This window comes from Rissa tridactyla, chromosome 1 (genome assembly GCF_028500815.1).
Source record: "Rissa tridactyla isolate bRisTri1 chromosome 1, bRisTri1.patW.cur.20221130, whole genome shotgun sequence".
In the NCBI taxonomy this organism is placed as follows: domain Eukaryota; kingdom Metazoa; phylum Chordata; class Aves; order Charadriiformes; family Laridae; genus Rissa; species Rissa tridactyla.
In genome coordinates this window covers 160,852,914-160,874,477 of record NC_071466.1, presented here as the reverse complement: position 1 = coordinate 160,874,477, position 21,564 = coordinate 160,852,914, and the positions used below count along the sequence as shown (strand labels likewise).

Here is a 21,564-nt window from a genome sequence, read left to right as displayed (position 1 = left end):
CCTGTAGAAATGAAATACAATTTTAAGGTCAGCTATAACAATCAATATTAACAGGTTTCTTTAATCTATTCAAGTCTCTTTAAAAAGTAAAATATTCTTATAACTACTGTATGTGAGCTAGAAACGAATACATTTCACAAGTTTTCAAATGTGAAACATTAGTCCATTTTCTTACATAATGCTAAAAGAGGACATAAAATACAAACAATTAACATCCATATTTAGGATTTTATCAAGTCGAAACCCTTCAGGAATCAATGTATTTTCTTTTAAAAATTATCTCATTTTAGAGAAATTGAATCAAATAATGATGACTTTGCGTGGTGCCACCAAAATACAAAGTCAATGGTATGCACTTTAGAGCTAATGCATATTACTGAAAGAAACCCCTTAACATTTTTTTCTGCTTTCACAGGGTATATTTTAGGTTAGGTAAAAGATAAGAAATATTGTTATGGCCCAATCATAATTTCAAAGATTATGCTATATATAATTGAAAATATGTCATATTTTCAAAGATTATTTCAAAGATTCAAAAGAATCAGCTGTTTAGGTTATAAGTTACCCTGTAGTTACAAAATTATGTCTAAATATCAGCAAATGTGAGATCTTAAGACTGTACAAGAGATTTTTAGTATATTATAGAAGAGGTATAAAGAGCCTTACGTCACTGAGTAGGCCTGTCCCTCATCTCCACCTTTGTCATTCTTAACATCCTCAAAACATGCATTTGAGCTTTCTTCACCTGATGTACCAGAGCAACTTCTAATAAGTGGAATATATTTTAGTTTTCTTTTAATAGCATGGTATAAAAAATATAGTCACTACAAGCTATGCCTTGGCATTTCCATAAAACAAAACAGGCAAAATAAGTCTTAACATTTTGAAACTTTTTTGAGAAATAAGAAAAAGTGATTGAAAACTTAATTTCAGAACTTTCAAGACCAAATTATAAGTTGCCTGTAAAATATATGCAATATATATTTTTCCTAGCAATTAGTGGTGAAAAAAATACTCTAATTTTCTATTAACTTGTGTATCCCAAAGTTAACATAAGTACTATGAACCGCAAATGATGACATATGATCAATGTTCATACCATTTGATTTGAGCATGTTCTCTAAATTTTCAAATATTCTTAATGCAGTTTCATTGTTGTATTCGAAATAAATGATTTTCCTTCTCCTTCAGCTGTGCAATAATGTGCAATCACTGCAAGTACCAACATGTATCCTCATAGCTGTGGGTGAATCTTGGAAAAACAATATTATATAATTTGTTGTCAAAATCAACCAGTCTGTGTGAATGACTATAGCTAATAATAATGTGGTACATTTTTCATAATACTATGGACTACTTTTGTTGCCCTTCAAATAACTGCATTGTTATGTCCTATATTTTTGTATCTCCTAGCAACAGAAAAAGTTTTTAAAAGTTATATTTTTAGAAGTACGCTAGAATTGGTTTCACAATCATTGTATTTTCATGCTGTCTTACTAACAGTTCCCCATGAGCAACTGAGAACATTCTTTTGCATAAAATGCAGTGATCTATAGTGATTATTGCTATCTATTGCAATACATATTAAGGTCTATCTTATCTTATTGGCAAAACATTGGCATTGGGGTGAGTATCGTGATCCCAGTTTCTGTACTGGTATAGCAGAATTGACCCCCTTTAGTTTATGGTCATTATATCTGCTGTGTACCTGCAGTTTACATGGCCCGTAGATTCTAAATATTGTGCTCCATATGGTCATGATAAAAGATAACGCTTATGATACAAGAACAGGGTAGACCATCTGTAGATAACAAAACAGACATTATAGCAATGACATTTATACTGCCAAAGGCATTGCCTCCAGAGAGCACATCCTGAGCTGCAGGCCAACAGGTACAGAAAGGCCGTCATTCACGGCACTTGGCCCCTGTAGAGTGGGCTGCCTGCATCCATGGTGCATAACATGCTTTGCCTAGATCTCCTTTGAGTCCCAAGACGTTGTTATTTTCCTTTTTACAGAAAAACTGCCACAATTCACCCAAGTCATGACATGATGCAAAGGGGTGTGTGGTGTCATTTCTCGAGGCATTGCATGATAGCAGTGCCTGAAGGCAGCAGACCCGCTGAGGCAGTGCGGGGGGATGGTTATAGTGCTCAGGGAGCAATCTCGTCCATGCTGTCTGTAGGGAATGGTCCTGGTGGTGAATCTCCATCAAAACTTCCACTGATTCCATGTCAGAAAGGCCTAGCTGGCTCACTCTGAAAGAAAGCCCAGGAGTCAAGAGATGTGTGGAAAACCATAGTATATCTGGAACAAGCAAGGGAGCAAAGTTATTAAACAGTACTGGTATGCATGGGGTTATTTTAACTGCAGCTCCAGTAGTTAGACCAGCTTTGCTTCAAAATATGTGTCAAATGTATTATTTTGGCTTTGGTATCAGTTGAACTTATATACGTGTGCTTGTATACACGTGTTTGTAAAAAGCTATATTTAAGGATCTTTTGGGTTGAAACTATTATTAAGATCTAATATGCAGAATTGTTGCAGAAATAAGTCTTCAGTATAGAAAGCTCAGGTGTGTTTCAGAATATCATTTAAATCTGTGAATATTCATAATATGAATTTCAGTCATTCCCACTTCATTATCTCACTCCAGTGAAGTATTCCATCCAGTCGGCAACAGTCTCAGACTAGAGAGTGAGGAACTTCACCTTAATTCTTCTCTGAGACTCTTAACCAGCCTTTGTCTACTCTCGGAAGACCCACTGCTGAAGTTTCTAGAGGTTAACTTTACTTCTGCTCTGGGTTTATATTAATGATTGCCAGTACAATACAGAAAGAGTCAAATTGTCTTAAAAGATACTAGAATGTAGAAGCAGAGTTAGGAGAGACAGTAAGAGGTGTTGTTCCTCTCCTTCTCTCCCCTCAGTTCAAACACCAGCCAGTGGAAAGCATGCTCTTGTGTTATATGACATGTCCATGACTGCACAGTCCTCTACATCCTTTGATGATCCTCAGCATCATCATTATCCTCTTTTCCTTTTGTTAGAAAAGATCTGGCAACCTCCCATCTGCCCCAAAAATGATGAATTATAATCAAATTTAAAGTGGAAGTGTTAAATATGTGCATTTGAATAAGGTCATTCTTTTCAGTATATTCATTTTCTTTACACGGGACTTGATAAATATTTTATATTTATTATTTCTGCACCTTCATCTAATTGCAGCATTATAGGAACTTGAGAGAACAGTGATGATGATAATGAGATCAGTAGGAGATTAGAAAAAATGAAGTTCTCATGCAGAGGAACAATGAAATGTTAAGTGAAAATCACTACAATTTGAGGAAATGTGGGGAGAGAACATAGAAACCCTGAGCCCACTGCCCTTTTTCTTTAGGCAGACAACACTCCCTGAGATGGTAATGAAGAGTAAAGAGCTATCCAAATTACAGTTCGCTTTGAAAGAACAGTATTCAACCTGCTCTGAGCAGAGGATTGGGCTAGATGACCTCCAGAGGTCCTTTCCAACCTAAACTCTTCTGTGATTCTATTGAAATGCTAACTCTACACATGGAAAATTTGGATTCTTCAGTAAGTGCTTTTGTCAGCGTCTCCTCTTGAGGCTAGTTTCTACGGCTTTGTTCAGCTTTGGTAACACCTTTCGTACTCTTTTTGTAATTGCATTAAACTTGCCTGCCATTCTTGTCTAATACCCACGTTAATCTGTGTAGTGCCAAATAACAAGCCATGAGAAATCTGTATTTGTAAATTCCAGTTTATCAAGCCCTCTTCCGGTGTTCCAGTGTTCAGGAATAGTCCTGTGTGAAATAACCTAAATCCACAGCTGTCTTCCCTACTTAAAAAAGTCCCTGATGCTAAATTACTCTGCAAGAGCTTTGCTTCTATGTCAGTAAAAAGGAGGAGGATGGGGTGGGGGAAGCACCTTTCCCATCAGCTTGTATAGAACTCAGCTGTCGGAAAGCCTAGGGAAATGGATAGTCCTTGTAGCCTTCCTGGATGGTATAATATTTAAGAACAAATATATACTGGACCTTGACGCACAAGATTTCAGCAGGAAACTTACTTTAAAAAGTAACTCACAGTTCATGGTGCTATTTTACATTCTGTAGTAGCATCAAAGAACTATTGAGACTGTATAATGTGCTTAGTGAAGCAGCACTGTAATCATAGCGAAGGATCTGTCTTCTGCTTTCAATCATGGCCAGATACATGCTACTTTTTTTATCTATTTGCCGATTCCTTGATTATTCAAATATGAAAATCCCAGCAATTCTTGGAATTTATTACATAATTTGTTTTATTTTTATATAAATTTGATAGAAATATTTGTGGGTTTAGTAATAGTTAAGCAATTAAGCAAACCTACTGGAATAGACACTTTTGCCCCATGTAGTCAGGTGGATCCTGTCTTTTGTTAACAGTCCTCCATTCTCAGACAGGGTCCCACATTTGTAAAAGCAAAATCTCTCATGTCAATACCAGCTGTGCAACCAATTTTTGACCCACAGGATCCATACAGTCCTCAGCTCCTTCCTCCTCACTGTCAGGATTGAGGAGAGGGCCACCTGGGTCCACTTCTTTTTATTTTTTTAATTTGAGTATTTCATAAAGAGCAATTGACAAGTATGATGCCAACTTCTATTTCCATCTGACAAGTAAGTAGCTGCTGTAAGCGTGTTACAAATCCCTATGTAAAAGTAACTTGTAGTTTGAGATCTATGCAGTAAAATAAAAGGGTTTTCGTTTTTTTTTAAATAATGGAACTTTGCTTCATAGAGGGACATGGATTCTTTTATCAGGGAGGAAAACTTCAAGCAATAATTGTTTTCTCCTGGGCAAAAGTTTCTTCTGAATCTTCAATCAATTTCCTTGTTAGAGCAGCTTTTATGTAGAGGATTCTAAAGAAGGTAAACTCTGCTTTTGAATAAACATCCAAGAACTTTAGCTGTAAAGCAAAGTATTAGCATCAAAATTCTTGAGAGGTGTTAGGTATGTTGCACGTAGTGCCATACTTCCGATTTAAAGACCATTTTGTTTTCTATGTGGTTGCATGCACACAATGCCTAAGAAAGGGAATTAATGGATGGACAAACCTATGACTCTTTGGGATTTGATTATGGAGGGGAAAGATGCCCAGGTATAGAGATAGGGAGACCAATGATACAACAACATACTGATGTTTTTCTCCAACCAAGAACAGGCAGCATGTTACTTTTTCCTCCTGCCATTATATCAGGTGGAGAGGCCTGCATTTGGAGCTTTGTGCTCTTTTTAAGCCTGAAATTCAGATACATAATAATGCTGTAGTCTGAGTGTAAACCATGATTGTGGAGCAGAATTGCTTTACTGTTGAAAGATTCTCACAGTGATTACTGCTGGTTGCCCATGGTCTCTAGTATGTTTATAATTTATTGATGTTAGGCTCTCAAATTCTAAGGTATTCTTAGTATGTATATATAGTAACTTGTTAGACTTCTGCCATACACAAACCAAGTCAGACTCATTAAGTTTTCTTTGAACTATGCCAAGTCCTGAGATAAATTGGGGAGTCAGGAAATACTGGTGCTATATGCCCATATAGATGAGGGGCTAGAGTAAAGCAGAGTTTGGAGAACTCATTGAAAAACCAGGTCAGTAGCTGCTTTGAAAATAAGTATCATTCTTGAGTTGCAAATGAAATGTGAATAGCAGGCAAGATTGATCTTTCTGTGGTGATTGTGTTTTGTTGCTGCTATCTCTTCTCAACTGATAGATTTTTTTCCCCCTCATATTAACAGTGACATTTTAGTTGAGGCTTAGGAAGAGACTCTTATCCTGTTGATCTTAAATTGTGTTATTCCTTGATAATGATTTTTAAAGTTGCAGGCTCTCCTTCTTTTGAAAAGTCTAGGCTTGAAGGGAAAAAGGAACTCCATTAAAAATGCATATATAAATATATATATTTGTACATACATATACAGGAATACATAAAATTGAAAAAGGAAAAATGTGAAAGCATATTATTTATTTACTTCTCTCTGTCTGTGACTACTCAACTGTCAGGATAGAACCCCATTTTTGTGCTGGTGTTGGTTATAGCTGGAACCTTCTAGAAAACTTTGATTAACAGGAAGCTAATAGAATTTTCCTTGAGCCATGGCACGTACTGAGTGAAGATATAAAAGAAGGTGTCAGTCCTGTGTGCCCTCGGAGCAGTTAGCACAGTTCCAAGGCAGAACTCATTTGTGCTGTCAACTTATTGGTTATTTTCTCTTTTATAGATAGGACTATTTTCTTGTAACTAGTTGAGAAATAGTAAATTTGGTAGCATTTGGAAACTCTGCTGTACACTTTAAAGTGGCTTCACAGAACTTCTGAGGTGGTTGTTGAGTCTGAGTTTACTCCAAATCCTTCTTTAAAGTCACAATACCATAGGATTAAGAAGTCTGATTTGGGGGAAAGGTCTCCAATGCCAAGAAAATTCAGAGTTTGGTAGCAAAGGGAGCCTTAGATTTGTTTCTCTAACACGTCGTTCTATGTGGGAGGAGAGGAAGAGGTTGATGAGGGAAAAGATGGTGTTTTCCTTCAAAATGCTATTTCTGTTCTAAGAACTTGAGTAGAGTATCTTAACAAAGGGATGTTTATTTAAATAATGATTTACCATTTAATTATTTCATCTTTTATTTCATGATGTTGAGGTTATTCCATTTATGGTACCAAACTTTTTTCTAATATGATAAAAAATTTGTCACGTGATAACCAACTTCCGTAATTGGAACACTGCAAAGCTGCAAGATAAAAAGCTGACTGTGAAGGAGTAAACTCATTATAAGCCTACATTAGCAACATTTTAAAGAAAAACAGAAAAATAGTGGCTAAGATACTGCTTTTTTTTAAAGTTTATTTATATTTCGAGAGTGGCAAAAAACTGTGAAAAATCTCTTGTAAGGGACGGATGCTACATTGACACAGAGCCAAGGGAAAAGCTTTACAGTAGAAATTGTTCATTGGCTCTGTGACTGCAAGTGTGGAAAACCAGAAAGAATTAGATAACATTAATTCAAGAAACACAGCAAAGCTAAGGCACAGGATTGGTGTATAAACAGCTTTAACTGTACATATTCATTTCAGTGGCTCTGAAAACAAATGGAAGATTACTGGGATAAGATTAACTGTAACAAATGCAAGGAAATGTATGAAGCAGTAGGAAAAGCTTTTTATAGTAGAGCAGTTAAATCTAGTTAATTGTGTTTGATTTTTGTTTTCATAATTACTTCCATTGTTCCACTGAACTCCTGCTGAATGTCCGACATAGTCGAGCTGTCATGCCGTAATTAAAAAAATAAATGAATAGAAACTGAATACCAATGTGATTAGTGTTGTGTTACATGCTTTAATATATGTGCTGCTAGTACTGGTTGAGAGCTGCTTCACACTTAGCTGAGGAGATAATCCTTGATTTAAAACAAAGCAACCACTCTAACAAGGTGGTGTAGTTAAGGGAAGCATTTAACCCTATGTGAAGGTAACAGAAGTCATTGTTTGCTGTTGCCATGTGGTAAGAAGGTCATGAGTAAGTCTTTGTAATGAGAAACCCAATTTATTTTAATTGCCACTGTGACCCCTCACATAGGCATTGTCCAAGCTGGTAGCCTTTTATAGCACCATTAGCAGTAATCAAGGATGTGCTGGCCTGAGGTTGCAGAATTACTGTCTGTTGATTTTGAACTGGGTGTACTGTAGAAGTGTAGAGCATCTGACTTAGTGACAGCAGCAAGACATACATGCATGACGTACATACAGCTAATTTTTGTGGGTATTACTTATTCCTAAAATATAGAATGTTCTTGGAGCACATTCATTACATTGAAAATTGAAGACCAAGGTAGAAGAATATCCTGAAATGCATGCATCTTCTCTGTATCTGTGTCTGGGAGGGTGAAGCTGAAACCATGTTTCAAACTGCAAACCCCTTACCAGAAACTCTCCCAACCGTTCGCTTTCACTCTGGGGCTAATTTTTATCTCCCCTGCTTTGAGATAAACACAATAAAGGTGGCTGAATTTGCAGATGTTCATTGTGGCTCAGTTAGTTGTATCTGAAAATACTAACATTGGGCAACAGATTAAAAGGAGCCATTGGCTATTTTTTGATCGGAGTATCTCACCTAGATCCTTAAATTGGTGCTTAAATTGGGCAGTTACTTCTTAAACTTTTTTTTTTTTCTTCCAACATATTTCATGTTATGTATTTCTGAGTACAGGTGTTTAGTTAGCACAGCTGTTAAGACTAAAAGCTATCAAGAGGAACGCTCATCCATTTGTGTAAATGAAGTGAACCATCTTACAGTGTTTGTTATTACTGGGAGGATTAATATAGCTGGCAATGTCACATCCAAAGTAGCTTCATTTTTTAGCTTGTACCATGAAAATGCTTTCTAAGACCTTTTGGGCAGGTGACAGTCTGATTCAGCAAGACTATGGCTTGAGGAGCAGTGGGCGCTGTAGGAGAAGTCTGAAAGGCAATGGCAAGCTCATATGGCAGAAATGTACACAGTGCCCCCCTGTTCTGTGCTCAGCCCTTGCCCTAGCCAGTGTTGGCAGTCACTTTCCTTTCATGATGGGTATCAATCTGGCACCTGTTGAATTGAAAGGAAAACCAAATCAAACAACTGCAATACCTTCTTTCAATTTATTTGACGATGGTATATTAGGTAAAATTCTTTAAAAGTAAAACCAATAATGAATACATGATTGAGTCCAAATTTTTTCCTTTAAGCTATGAATCTTCATTACCATTCATGGATCTTTTTATAATTGCTTGTGTAGGATTTGCACATGATGCGTTGTCTAGTTTGGAAAAAAATACTCATCAGGTGTGGTGATTTTATACACTGAAAATGAATATTTAAGACTCAAGGGAAGGTATTCCCAACTCTGGGGAGGTGGGGAGATGATAGAATCTTCCTTTAAAATATTTTATGTCTCTTTTCTCTTTTAAAGCACAATTAAAAGAAATATCTCAATGTTTCCTAGGGTCATCCATCACAAGCTGACTTGTCTGTCTAGGATTTTCCCAAATGTCTTCCTAGTTAGATAAAAGATGTGCATGAATGTGCAGAATGATTTGGCTGTTTTGTCTGAATGATGACAATTTGTAGAAAACTGAATTTGCCACATCCCTAGCGTTCCTTTGTAGCTGAATTGGGAGTTCAGTGTTGCTCCTTATACTTTCTTAATTCTTAGGATACTTGACATTCATGGGGCAGAAAAGCTGGATTTTGTCCTCCATGTTGACCTATTCAGAAACTTAACTTGCATGGATATTTAAAAGCACATATAGAAAAATTGAATTATTTCTTAAATATGCAGCCCCAGGATGAATTAATCCACTACCAGCACTATAACCCCAAACTTCAGAGTCTGTATGTCATTATCCAAAAAACTTGTATCAGTGTACTTGTAACAGCACGATTTCAGAAACACATGGTGTTGACTCTTGCTTCACTACCTGTGGGTTTTACAGCTATCATGGTTAGAAGCAGTATGTATCCAATGCATGTTGCGTTACAAGATATCGCTATTAGAGAATAACCCTGCTTTTGAGGTTTTTTTTTTTTCAAAGATTCATTTTTCCATGCACAGATTGATGTCACTGATGCATGCCATGATATTACAGGGAAAAAAAATAATATTCCTACTTAAAGTAAGTAGGCACTTTACGATATGCACACATACAGCAAGTATAAACCACGTAAGCCAGGAGAATTATCTGTGGTTTTCAAGTAGGCATGTAAAGGACTCTGTTCAGGGTAGTTGTACAACCTATGTGATTTAAGGAAAAGAAATGAAATATAATCGTTACCCAAATACAGTGAATGAAGATAAGAGTTCTCCACAATTTATCTACCAAATGTGTGTCTGTAACACATTGACTCTAATACCACAGTTCTTAATATTAAGTCTGTCCACATATTTTGTGCAAAATCTCTGTGGTGAGGCATTCATTGCGTTGAAAAGCTGACACAATGGAATGCGTTTTGTGCTGGCTCTGGACAAATTATAGTTCATTTTATCAGTTCCAAGGTCAGGAGTACTATCATGGCTCTTAAACTGTAGTGTAGTAAAGTGGGCTCTATTGAATGTTCAAGGAACAGCTGTAAGTTTGCCTGATTACTGCAGGCAGGTATCTCCAGCAGCGGAGTTCTTTGTCTGAACCCATTTCTCTTGTCTATAATTCTCATTTTTCCAGTAATTTGATTTCAGAATTGACTTTCACTGCAATGTATCTGGAGTTGTAGAGCTCAGGCATATTTTCAAGGCACACAGTAGCCATTGTTAATGTGTCAGTATAGAAACGTTTTAATTGCTGATTTCAGCTCTAGCACTAGTTTAAGCACGAGCCAAAAGGCACTGTTATTAAACACCTCGTACTGCCATAGTCTGTCTGTGTTTCTTTCCCTATCATTCTTGTAGACTGATCCTTTTTTTAAAATTAGAAAATGTTAAGTCCTGAACTAGATATGCACGGACTTAGTACCTCGCTTTCCTTCTTCGACTTCTCTAGTCTAGCACTAGCCTTTCCTACCCTTTCAGAAAGTCAGCAAAAAGATGTGAAACATTATCTTTATGCCCTGCATGCCTGCACTAGTGTGGGAATATTCATTTTGCTGTGAATAAAAATAATCAGATTATTTTGCCATTTTGGCCTCTGAAATGCAGAACAATAATTTAAACAAATAAAGATTCTATTTTTTTCTCATAAAAACAGGTACACTGCAGAATCGCTTTCTTTTCTTCAGCATACAGTTGAAAGCTCCTGTTATCCCCTTTTGTGCCTAAGGAAGCCTCCTTGCCCATTTTGCTCTTTCTCTTCTCCCCTTTTATATATAGCAGTTCATCAGCATTGCTTTTTGATTAGCAAAGTGGGTCATTTTAATAACGTCCCTCTGCCCCCCAGCTTTACCTTTCATTTTTCAGTTCACCCTCTTGAGTTCATGACCACCTGCAGCCAGCTCATTGATTCACTGGCGTGACTTTTGCTCTTTGGGAACAGGTGAAGAAATATGGGTGGCTTTCTCTTATTTGCCCAGGGGCACCAGCACACACAGGCATCAAAGAACCCAGAGTTTCTGTAGAGTTAAAAGGGTGGCAAAAAAACAAATGAAGGTAATATCTCTTCGTAAGATTAGCTTAGTGTGTGTTTAGGTGATATGATGTGTTTTATTGACTTACTGTCTTAGTCTGACTTCTAAAACTTGCTTTATTATTAAGTAGTCGTGGATAATTTTGAAATGGGTACTGCTTTGCAATTGCAGTAATCCTATTTTTAGCCTTGTTCTTTTAACTCTTTAGGAACACTGTCATAGTCTACCTTTCAGTAGAGAGATAAGCTGTTAATTTTCTTTTTTTCCTTTTCAGGGAGTAATATGTGGGAGGCCGTGGACTATTTGCTTCCGACATAGGAACAGCACTGGGTTGGGAATCTGCACTCCTGAGAGAATGCTGGGAATCTGCAGAGGGCGACGGAAATTCCTGGCTGCCTCTCTGACCGTCCTTTTTGTCCCAGCCATTACATGGATTTATCTGTTTGCTGGGAGTTTTGAAGGTAGGAGGGGAATAATGGCTGGGGATGGGGGTGGGGTGTTCAATGATTTGTATCAGGGCAGAAAAATGCAGATCAGACATCATTGATTTTATTTAAATAAATCTGGTTTGGCTTGCACAGGAAATAGTTCCCAAGGTGCAAATTTCAATAAAGGGCCTTCCTTACTGTGTTCTCACTGCCGAGGAGGAGGTAATTGCTGGCCCTGGTTACTTGATTTTCCCCTTGTCTTTGAACTTTTAAAAAGTGCAACAAAACCCCCCTACCATGCTCATTTCTTCTCTGTGTTTTCTAGTTTTTAAAAGTTGATCTATCCTGTGCCCTGTAAGGTTTTACTTTTAATTAAAATTTACATCCAATTTCAGATCTTCCCTTAATATTATTTAAGTGTGTTTAAAAAGGTATCCATATGTATTCTGGGCACTCTTTACAGAGCTTTTGTTTTTATGAACCTGTGTGTTAGATCTTATATGTATGAATGACACGGGCCACTGAGTGTGATTTGGGGACACAAAGCAGAAAATGTAACTAGCTATGAGAGCATGGAGGGCCTACAGTACAAGTCAGGGAAACGTGTGTCTGGCGTGGTTCTTTGCATAGTGGGTTCTGCTAGGTTATGGTCACTCAGATGCAGGCTTTCTCTTGTCCAGCGGTCCAGTGCTGCTGCTCATGGCATGAAGGAACACACTGGTACCTAGCTTATGGAATGTCTGACAGTGGTGGGATGTTGCTCCAGAAGGTGTAAATGTAGCAGCAAAGAACTCCGTGAAATGTTTTATGGGCTCCTGATTTGGTTATATAAATGCCTACATGGACAAAACCTGCAAACACGAGACTCTTTTCTTGCCTTTGTGTGAAGATTATTAGTTCTGGCTACAGCCTCTATGCTTGTGCTCAGCTCTAGAAGGCTGAGCACAGAAAATCAATGAATACCTATATGAAATAAATCTCTTTATATAAAATCAGTTTGAATCCATATTCCTCTGGGTGGCAGTGGGTTAATATAGCTGGAATATCTTCCTGCCCTATTCTTTCTTCAGGTGGAAATCCTCGAGTTTATAGGTACATGACTTGTAGCTATATAACTAGCAGTTTTTATAACCAGACTTGGAATAAGCACTACTTTGCCTTTTAAATTGTCTATCTGGTGAATTTTTTTTCTGGCCTTTAAGGAATTCAGCCGTGATACTTCAGTTAGGTGAGGTTAGAAGATGCTGGATCACTTTTTGTTACTTTGTAGCTTTCTTACCTTTTTTTTTTATTTTGAGATGGAGCGTTTTGTGTTTGGCAATAGGTGTGTTATTTTGGCAAGAGTGAAAAAAGCTGTTCAGTCTTTGTAGTTATCTTGGCATGAGGAAAGGTGTTTCAGCCTTTTAAAAACTATTCAAACACTAGTTTACAGTCTGATAATTTTAAAAAGGCATTGTTTAAAATGTCAAGCTTCTTTCATGTAACCTTGGCTGACAAATTTGTGCTTTGTTTCAAAACAAAATTGGACTCCAAGTTACAAGTAAGAACGTGTAAAGATTTTCAGTGTGTATTACATACATTTCTGAATTAGTTACATGCCAGCTACAAATATTTGCTTATGCAAATTTATTTGGTTACTTAAAATTCTGCCTTAATGGGCAGTTACTCTATGAGCTCATTCTAGAATGAAACACTTATGGGATTCATGTTAAATTGGAAATATAAGGGGTGCTGCCTGCATACTTGAAAACTAATGATCTGGCAGGCAGAACAGTACTGATTTTGTTTGATTTTTAAAAGCTGAGCAAACGTAGGTCTCACCTTTTTGCTTTTAGAAGAATATTATGCTGCCTTGTCATAATGACTATTTTAATTGTGTCCACAATTGATAATAGCATACTGCTTTAAATTTCTGTGTGTGTAGAATCCTTTGTTTTTACAGAGAGCTCAATACAAATCTTGAAATTTGCTGCTACATGGTATTTGAAGTGACTTAAAGCTCTCGGTGTGAATTAATCTTAAATGCAAACCAGGGAGAAAAGCCCATTACCTATTAAAAAGCCTTCACTGGAAAAGGACTGGAAATTATATAAACTCTTCCCGTTATTTTTCTTTATCTTTTTTCTTTTTCTTTTAATTTTTGGATGGGATATGTTTTAACCTTTGTCGATTAAAAACTAAGATCAGTTAAAATATTTAACCAAATGACACACCAGAAGGCTGTGCTGTCATACAGAGAGACCTAGATAGGTTGGAGATTTGGGCAGAGAGGAACCTTATGAAATTCAATAAGGGCAAGTGTAGGGTGCTGCCCCTGGGGAGGAATAACCCCATGCACCAGTACAGGTTGGGGGCTGACCTGCCGGAGAGCAGCTCGGTGGAAAGAGACCTGGGAGTCCTGGTGGACAACAGGATGACCGTGAGCCAGCAATGTGCCCTTGTGGCCAAAAAGGCCAATGGCATCCTGGGGTGCATCAAGAAGAGTGTGGCCAGCAGGTCGAGGGAGGTCATCCTCCCCCTCTACTCTGCCCTGGTGAGGCCGCACCTGGAGTACTGTGTCCAGTTCTGGGCTCCGCGGTTCAAGAAGGACAGGGAACTGCTGGAGAGGATGCAGCAGAGAGCTACCAAGATGATTAGGGGACTGGAGCACCTCTCTTATGAGGAAAGGCTGAGGGATTTGGGTCTCTTCAGTCTGCAAAAAAGACGGCTGAGGGGGGATCTTATCAACACTTATAAATACTTAAAGGGTGGGTGTCAGGAGGATGGGGCCAGGCTCTTTTCAGTGGTGCCCGGCAACAGGACAAGAGGTAATGGGCACAAACTTGAGCATAGGAAGTTCCACCTAAACATGAAGAGGAACTTCTTTCCTTTGAGGGTGGCAGAGCACTGGAACAGGCTGCCCAGAGAGGTGGTGGAGTCTCCGACTCTGGAGACATTCAAAACCCGCCTGGATGCGTTCCTGTGCAACCTGCTGTAGGTGACCCTGCTCTGGCAAGGGGGTTGGACTAGATGATCTCCAGAGGTCTCTTCCAACCCTATGATTCTATGATAACAGCTAGCATTTTCCTTAGCTCGTAGGTATTATGGGCAGAGAGTTAAAGCCACTTTATCATTTTATCTGACTTCTTGTTTTGTACTCCACTGTTGCTCACACAATTTACTTAAGTTTTAAGCTCTCTCTGTATACTGGAGTAAAAAATGTCCCACAACAGCACTGTGCCTTGATTTGAAACCAGCAGGAGTGGAGAGTCCTCTGTGTCTTCTGGCACTAGTTTCTTTGGTTAATCACAGGCAGTGCTAGAAGTTTTCTTTTCAGTTCATCTGATTTTGGATTCAAGTAAACGGTTCTTCTTATACTTTTCTCCTCTAAGTTAAAGAAATTGTCAGTACCTGGTATCTTCATAGACTGACTTAATTATTCAGGATGGAAGGGACCTCAGGAGTTCTCTGGTTAAACACTTGCTCAGATCACGGTGGGCTTTGGGGTTGGGTAAGATTTCTTAGGCCTTTATCCAGTCGTGTCTTGAAAACCTCCAAGGACAGAGACTCCATGGCCTCACTGGGTAACTTGTGCACTGCTTGACTGTCCTCAGGTGGAAGAGTTTCTCCTTATATCTAGTTTGAATCTGTGTTACTTCAGTTTGTGTCTGATGTCACTCATCCCCTCACCACATATCGCTGTGAAGACCCTGGCTCTGTCTTCTTGCAACTTGCTTCTACGTGCTGGGGAGGCTGTTGATAAGTCCCACAGAGCCTTCTCCAGGCTGAACAAGCCTAGGGCAAGCACTTCAGCTCCTGAACAACTTAATAGCCCTACGCTGAACTTCATCAATGTCATTCTTATATTTGGGACCCCAGGCTGGACACAGTGTTCCAGATGTGGTCTAATGAGTACCAAGTAAAAGGGAGTGGTCACTTCCCTCAGTCTATTTGCTGTTTTTGTTGATACAGCCCAGGATGCCATTGGCTCATGTTTAATGTTCTGTCTGCCAGGACTAGAGGTCCTTCCCAGCAGGACTAGTCCACAGCCTGTGCCTTTATGAGGGGGTTAGTCCTTCCAAAGTATAGGACTTTGCTTTGTTCATTCCTCCAGCCTGTCGAGGTCCCCCTGGGTGCCACCCTTGCCTGTGAGTTTATTGACTGCAACCCCCAGGCTCAGTGTCATTTGCAGTCTTGAAACGGATGAATTATGATTTCTCCTTCGAGTCATTGGTAAAAATACTGAAAAGGACTAGTCGCTGAGGAACTCCACATGTAACTGACTTCCAGACAGAGCACAAACGAGCAACCATCACCGTTTGTTGGAACCCAACATTCCAGCTAGTTTTTCACCCATCTAGTAGTCCACCCATATAGACTGGGAGAGTCCATATTGAAAGCTGTGCTAAATTCAAGGAAGATTGCATCTACTGGTCATCTCTTATTCACACATCTAGTAATTTCATCACAGAAAGCAGTCAGGTTGGTCAAGCATGATTTATCCTTGGTGAATCCATGCTAATTATTCCCTTGTCAGGCCTGGGTATGTTTCCATTTGAAGATACTTACATATAGTAGTCAAATCACTTCTCAGTCTTTTTTTCACTGAGCTAAAAAGGTTCAGCTAGCTGAGTTGTCATAGCAAAAGGTGTTGTGCTCTTTTTGTGTATTCTTTTGCAGTTTTTTGTTTGTATGTGTGTTTCAGGGCTCTAGAATCAAATCTCTCTCTTCGGTACTGATATCTGCAGTGCTATGTCCAAAAAATATGTGTTCTTGATGTAATTAGGAATTACATTACTTGTTCATGTGTTTATATCTAACAACTTAAGTTATTAATTTGCCATAGCATGGCAGTGGGATCACATGCAGAAGCCCTTTTTAAGCTCTTTGTTAGTGAATCTGTAATAAAAATTAGGCCCAAATGCAGTCAGTTCCCATGTCCCGCTTTTTAAATAGTTTGCAGTTCTTTAGGACAGAATTTTGTTTCTCCTGTCAGAAAGTACAGTGCAGCCTGCTACTTCACAGTTGTCACTCGGACACAGCCAGTAAGACCCTTCCCTTGAAATATTCATTAGAGGTGGCATTACCCAAGCTGTGACAGCAACAGCTACTAAAAGCCTCATTAATCATGTATAAATGTCTATTAAGGTTATGAACTAGAATATTAAAGAGGATTTTGAATATTGTATAGCCTTTGAACGTACCTGGTTACTGTTGTTGTTTTTAATAATGCACAAGGACAGCATAATTTCAGTTATCAGTTACTTTGAATGAAAAAGCTAATTGTTCCAACATCCTTAAATTACATTCAAAAGGCAAGGTAATAGAGTAGGAAGGGTGGAGTGCATTTAAAACAGGGAAGAGGAAATAATCAAATAACATATGATGAATTTTCATTAGAAAGAAAATAGCAATTTCACTAACAAACAGTAGCTCCAGAAATAGCATCGTTTTCCAAGCTATATGCAGCAATTTCCTATCCCCTTTACCATGAAGGTCATGTCAAATGGAGACTTGGAACTGTAATTTGACACATGCTCTCCACATTACTGATTCCTCAAAAAAATGTCCTATGTGGCCTCAGCAGATTTGCAGTCACCTCCTGTTTTGACAGGATGAAAATACACCTGAGTTATCAGTTTCTGTGTGGTGGATCCACTTGAGGTTGAAAGTGTCCGTATAGGGCTCCTGTGTAGGACGTGTTTCACAGGAAAGGAAGAGTCAGTAATGCAACCTTAAAATGAAAACTCGAGAAGTTGTGTGATGTCGTGGAGGGAGTCTGTGAGAGAGCAGGACGATGACTTTTTTTTCATAACTGCCAGGCTAACATCTTGAAAACAAAGCCTACCTTCTTTCCTGGAACTTGCTTCCCTTGATTGTCCTCTTTTCACTCCAGTGTTGGGTGACTACCGTTCTCTGACAGTATATTTTAGTCCAAGTAATCTGTATAGACACGACTGAAGCCAGAGTTGGGCAAACACCTCATAAAATACAATAAAGTGAAATGAAGGAAGACTGCAAATATTCATCTTAGTATTTAAATGGATTCACTTTGATGCTGTTCACACTCTTTTTGTGTATGCTTTCCATAAATATTCTAGTGAATATGTTAATTGGGAAGACTGACTACAGAAACAATGAATATCCAGTTTTAATATTCATGGGAAGCAGATTTTGAAGTCATATTTGTGAATACTTGAATCAGAAAACTGATTCTGGGAGTTCTGCTTTATCCAGTTAAGTGCCAAAAGTTTATCACATGATCTATGTGCGTGATGAAGACTGCCTGAATTTTTAATGCTTGCAATAAGTTGCTCAGAGGAAGAGGCAAACAAATAATTAATTGCTAAAATGTCTATCAGACACTTGCAACTGATGAACAAACATCAGAAAATAATCTCTTCACAGACAATGTAATCAGAAAGGGGCAAAATCTAAAATTGCTTTTTTCATTACAATTCGCTCAGTTTGCCTGAGTTTTATCTGCTGTGTGTCTCAACAGGATTAAACAAGAAAACTTAATCCAGTGTCCATTTAAATTAGAAGTTTCAACCTCTGTATCGATCCTGTCTTTTTATATAAATTTCTGAGAAAAGAGGTCCTGAAAGGGTGCCTCTGCATATAATAAGGATGTTGTTGTGATGGGTGTCTGAACAGTTTTACAGGAGATGTGTTTTAGTTAAAATTGGCTTCATAGCAGCCCCTTCATAAAAGCTGCTTCTATGTACATTTCCATTCTGGAGTAAATGGTGGTGGTTTACTCCTCTTTTGCTGTTTTGATTTTTTTTTTTTTTTAAGAAATACGCTGAGAATTGTCACCTAAGAACCTCTATCTCAGCTGCAATCAAATATTTTCTTAAGTCTGATGCAGTTTTTACTTGGAGATCCTACAAGAATAAAATGAGTCACAATAGTAAAGACCTCAGGTTTACACCAAGTTGTGTTGCTTTATCCTGAAAAACTTGTCTTTCTATGAAACCCTTGTGATTTGGATATACAGAGTACTGATGAGATTTGGTTGAAGTATGCTATTGACCAGAAGGTCCCTGCAGTGGAAGCTGAGTCTGGTTCTCTGCACACCATCTTTAGCTTGCAAGGCAGTATCCCCACAAACAGATTTCGTTTTACAGACATGAGAACCCTTACCTATCCATCATCAAGAAAATAAAATTAACAAATGAATATGAAAAAATCAAGAGTTTTACGCCCCATCATATAAAGAAGCGGTCTGTTTGTGAGCAGTGACTGGAAATTTGAAGTAGTTTCTGTGGCAAAACGAGAATGGCCTTAGGCAAAGAATGTGAGCCAAAATACAACATGATCATGAGAAGATTTTGGAGGTCAAACTGTGATGTTAGTGAGGACCATGTTGTTTTTTTTCTTCTCTACCACTCTTTCAATTAAACAAAATACTTACCATCCTGCAATAGAATTTTATCCTTAACTGATGAGGTCCACTGAATAGCTCAACACCTAAATGCTGGTGTCAGTGCTGTTTCTTCCTTAGCTTGCCAAGAATTCACATCCTTAAACCACTATAATACTGTCTCAGGAAAGGCCATGAATGTTGCAACGGCCACTTCTTTTGTCAGCGTGTTGTGCCAAATGAAAGCAAGTACAGATGGCTCTTCTGAATTCCAGGACAGGACGCACACCATCTCTTTTGACACTCATTTTTTTAAGTATGTGCTTATTCTTTCATAAAAGTAAAGTAAGCTGTAGGCTTACCTTCTTTCCTCTCTATACACCTCTTGATCAGATGGAATGTTTTTTTTATTTCTAAACACGTCTACCAGTTTTGTCTTGGCTTTATTTTTCTAGTCAGCTCTTGAGTTTGTAGTTTCTGGCAGAAACATAAAGGTTAGAATAAAAAGGAATTCTCTGAGCAGGAATAAGTGGCCAACTTCTTTGGAACAACAGCTTACTCTGAATATAATAGGTGTGATTTCTCAAGGTTTTTGTTTCATCTTTTGTCTTCCTCATTCTTGGAACAAACTTTTGGGAAAAATGCGGCCTATAAAAGTTGCATTACGCAAAGGTGAGCAAATTTCTTTCAAGAAGAGACATCTGAATGCCTAATTTCTGAGAGGGCTGCGTGGAAGACTAGCAGTAGGAGAGCTGTTTCCTGATTATTCTTCTTTCTGTGTTTCAAAGATAGGTGCTTATTAACTTCATAGTCAAAATATGTTTTTCTGCAGAAAAACAGAAAATCAAGATGAGCTTAAATATCTTGTTGTTGTTTTTTTTTTAAAGTCAAACCCCTAAGTAGTAGTGCTTGGCTTTTTGAAACGAAATGTGCAGTTTATAAGTACACCAGACCTTCTTTGACCAAGCAGCATTTGCTGGAACTAATGTAGCCTGACTTGCTGTGATTGATGTCATGCAGCTGATTGATGTTGAAGTTGCTTTTCCTACAATTAGGGCATTTATAAAATCTAGCTCCCATATGGGTCTCTTGGTATCTAAATAAATCTTGAGCTCATGTATTTCAGTGTATTTCTCAGTGGTAAAATGCATGGCATTTCTCATCTCTTTCTATGTGATCCTGACAATTATAGAAGCTTCATTACCTCTAACTTCTTTCCCTCTAACAAAGTAATTTGAAATTAAGCAATGAGCTTTGGGGACAAACAGGCAAGCAGGTCAACAAATACATACATGCAGCATGAAAAAAAAACCCTGAAATATAAATGTTTTAAAAGATTGAAATGAAAATTTAATATTTTGATTCTGGTGAATGTTTCCATTAACTCAAAACAACTAACTTATGATATTTGATTTTTGTGGAGTGTTTGTGTTTAAAATTTGGGCGGGGGGGATTCAGATCAGGAAAAAATTTGAAATCAGAATCTTTCTTATTAGAAAGCAAATTGCATCTGTAGCGTCTTCCGGTACTTTTGAAACTTATATTCTGAACATTTATTTAAATGTGTTTAATACTAGAAGGAGAAGGAGTCAAGTTAAAAATAAATTCAAAGAAATACTTCACACATCATGTGTGGTCATTCCTATGTTCTGCAGGTAATGGTCTGGCATGGTTTAGGAAAAGCAACAGAGTGTGAAGGTTCATGTCCTGATATTGGATGGACGTGTTTTAGGTATGCTTAGCTTAAGAATACCAGTATCTTCAATGCATCTCTTTATTCCCTCTTTACCCTTTTCAAACATTTTTCAGACATGACAACCATTGAATTGTTCAGTTGAGTAGTTATTTCCCTCCCTTGAAGTTTTACCTTTCTTGTGTTGCTTTGCCTTCTGCGGTTCTTGTTTTGAGACTTGAATCTGAGAGATTTTTTAAAATGTATCTAGATATCCCTGGAGAATTGAGTGAAATTCACAGCTAACTTCAAAAACACGGGCTGACAGCAGTCATCTTGGTTCACTCAACTTTGTAGATACCAATAATAGGAGGAAAAGTTGATGACCTGGAGAACGATATGTTTTTAGCCTGAGATTCTCTTCCAGTTTAACAGTACTCAAGCCATTAGAGCTCTTCTGCTGTATCTGTTTTTTCTATCCTCTAGCATGACTGTCTTTCTCCATAGTTCAGTGAAACATGAGTCAAAGTCCAAGATGTAAACATCAAGGTTTTAAATCTCCTTTTTTTCTTTTTTTTTCTTTATAATTCTGTTTAGCTCTTAAATTGCTGAATGTCAGAGTTTGCAGAGATCAGTAATTGGGAGGGAGTAGTGAACGTAGTGAAGTTAAAATTACAAAAAATGTTGGATTAATCACATTTTCCTAAGTTAAATCCACAATCCATAACAGAATATGCTTCTGTTTGGTACATTTACTTTAAAAATATATATATATTAAAGATAACAATGTATTGGCCTAGCTATTTTACTGTCTAAATACAGTGTTTCATAATGAGACACTTTTCCAGTAAGCATGTAATAACAGGTCTATACCTGTTCTAAAGAAGAGATGCATGATCTGCTTTCTGCATACTGATTCTTGAACTTCTGTAGATGCCCAATGAAATCACCATCACCAATGTATACTTTC

At 37.9% G+C, this 21,564-nt stretch overlaps 1 protein-coding gene across 9 annotated transcripts in view; it reads left to right on the top strand.

Annotated features, from left to right (window-relative positions):
- Nucleotides 1-21,564, top strand: part of LARGE1 (LARGE xylosyl- and glucuronyltransferase 1) — a 290,753-nt gene that overhangs the window by 74,902 nt on the left and 194,287 nt on the right. For 7 of the 9 annotated variants that reach the window (XM_054192882.1, XM_054192875.1, XM_054192866.1 and 4 more), the window contains one exon: nucleotides 11,424-11,610. In XM_054192882.1, the coding sequence (XP_054048857.1) occupies nucleotides 11,505-11,610 (106 nt within the window). In that variant the 5' untranslated portion in view covers nucleotides 11,424-11,504. Of the gene's footprint in view, nucleotides 1-11,423; nucleotides 11,611-21,564 lie in introns of those variants that run through there. The other 2 variants (XM_054192917.1, XM_054192908.1) reach the window with 1 other exon arrangement.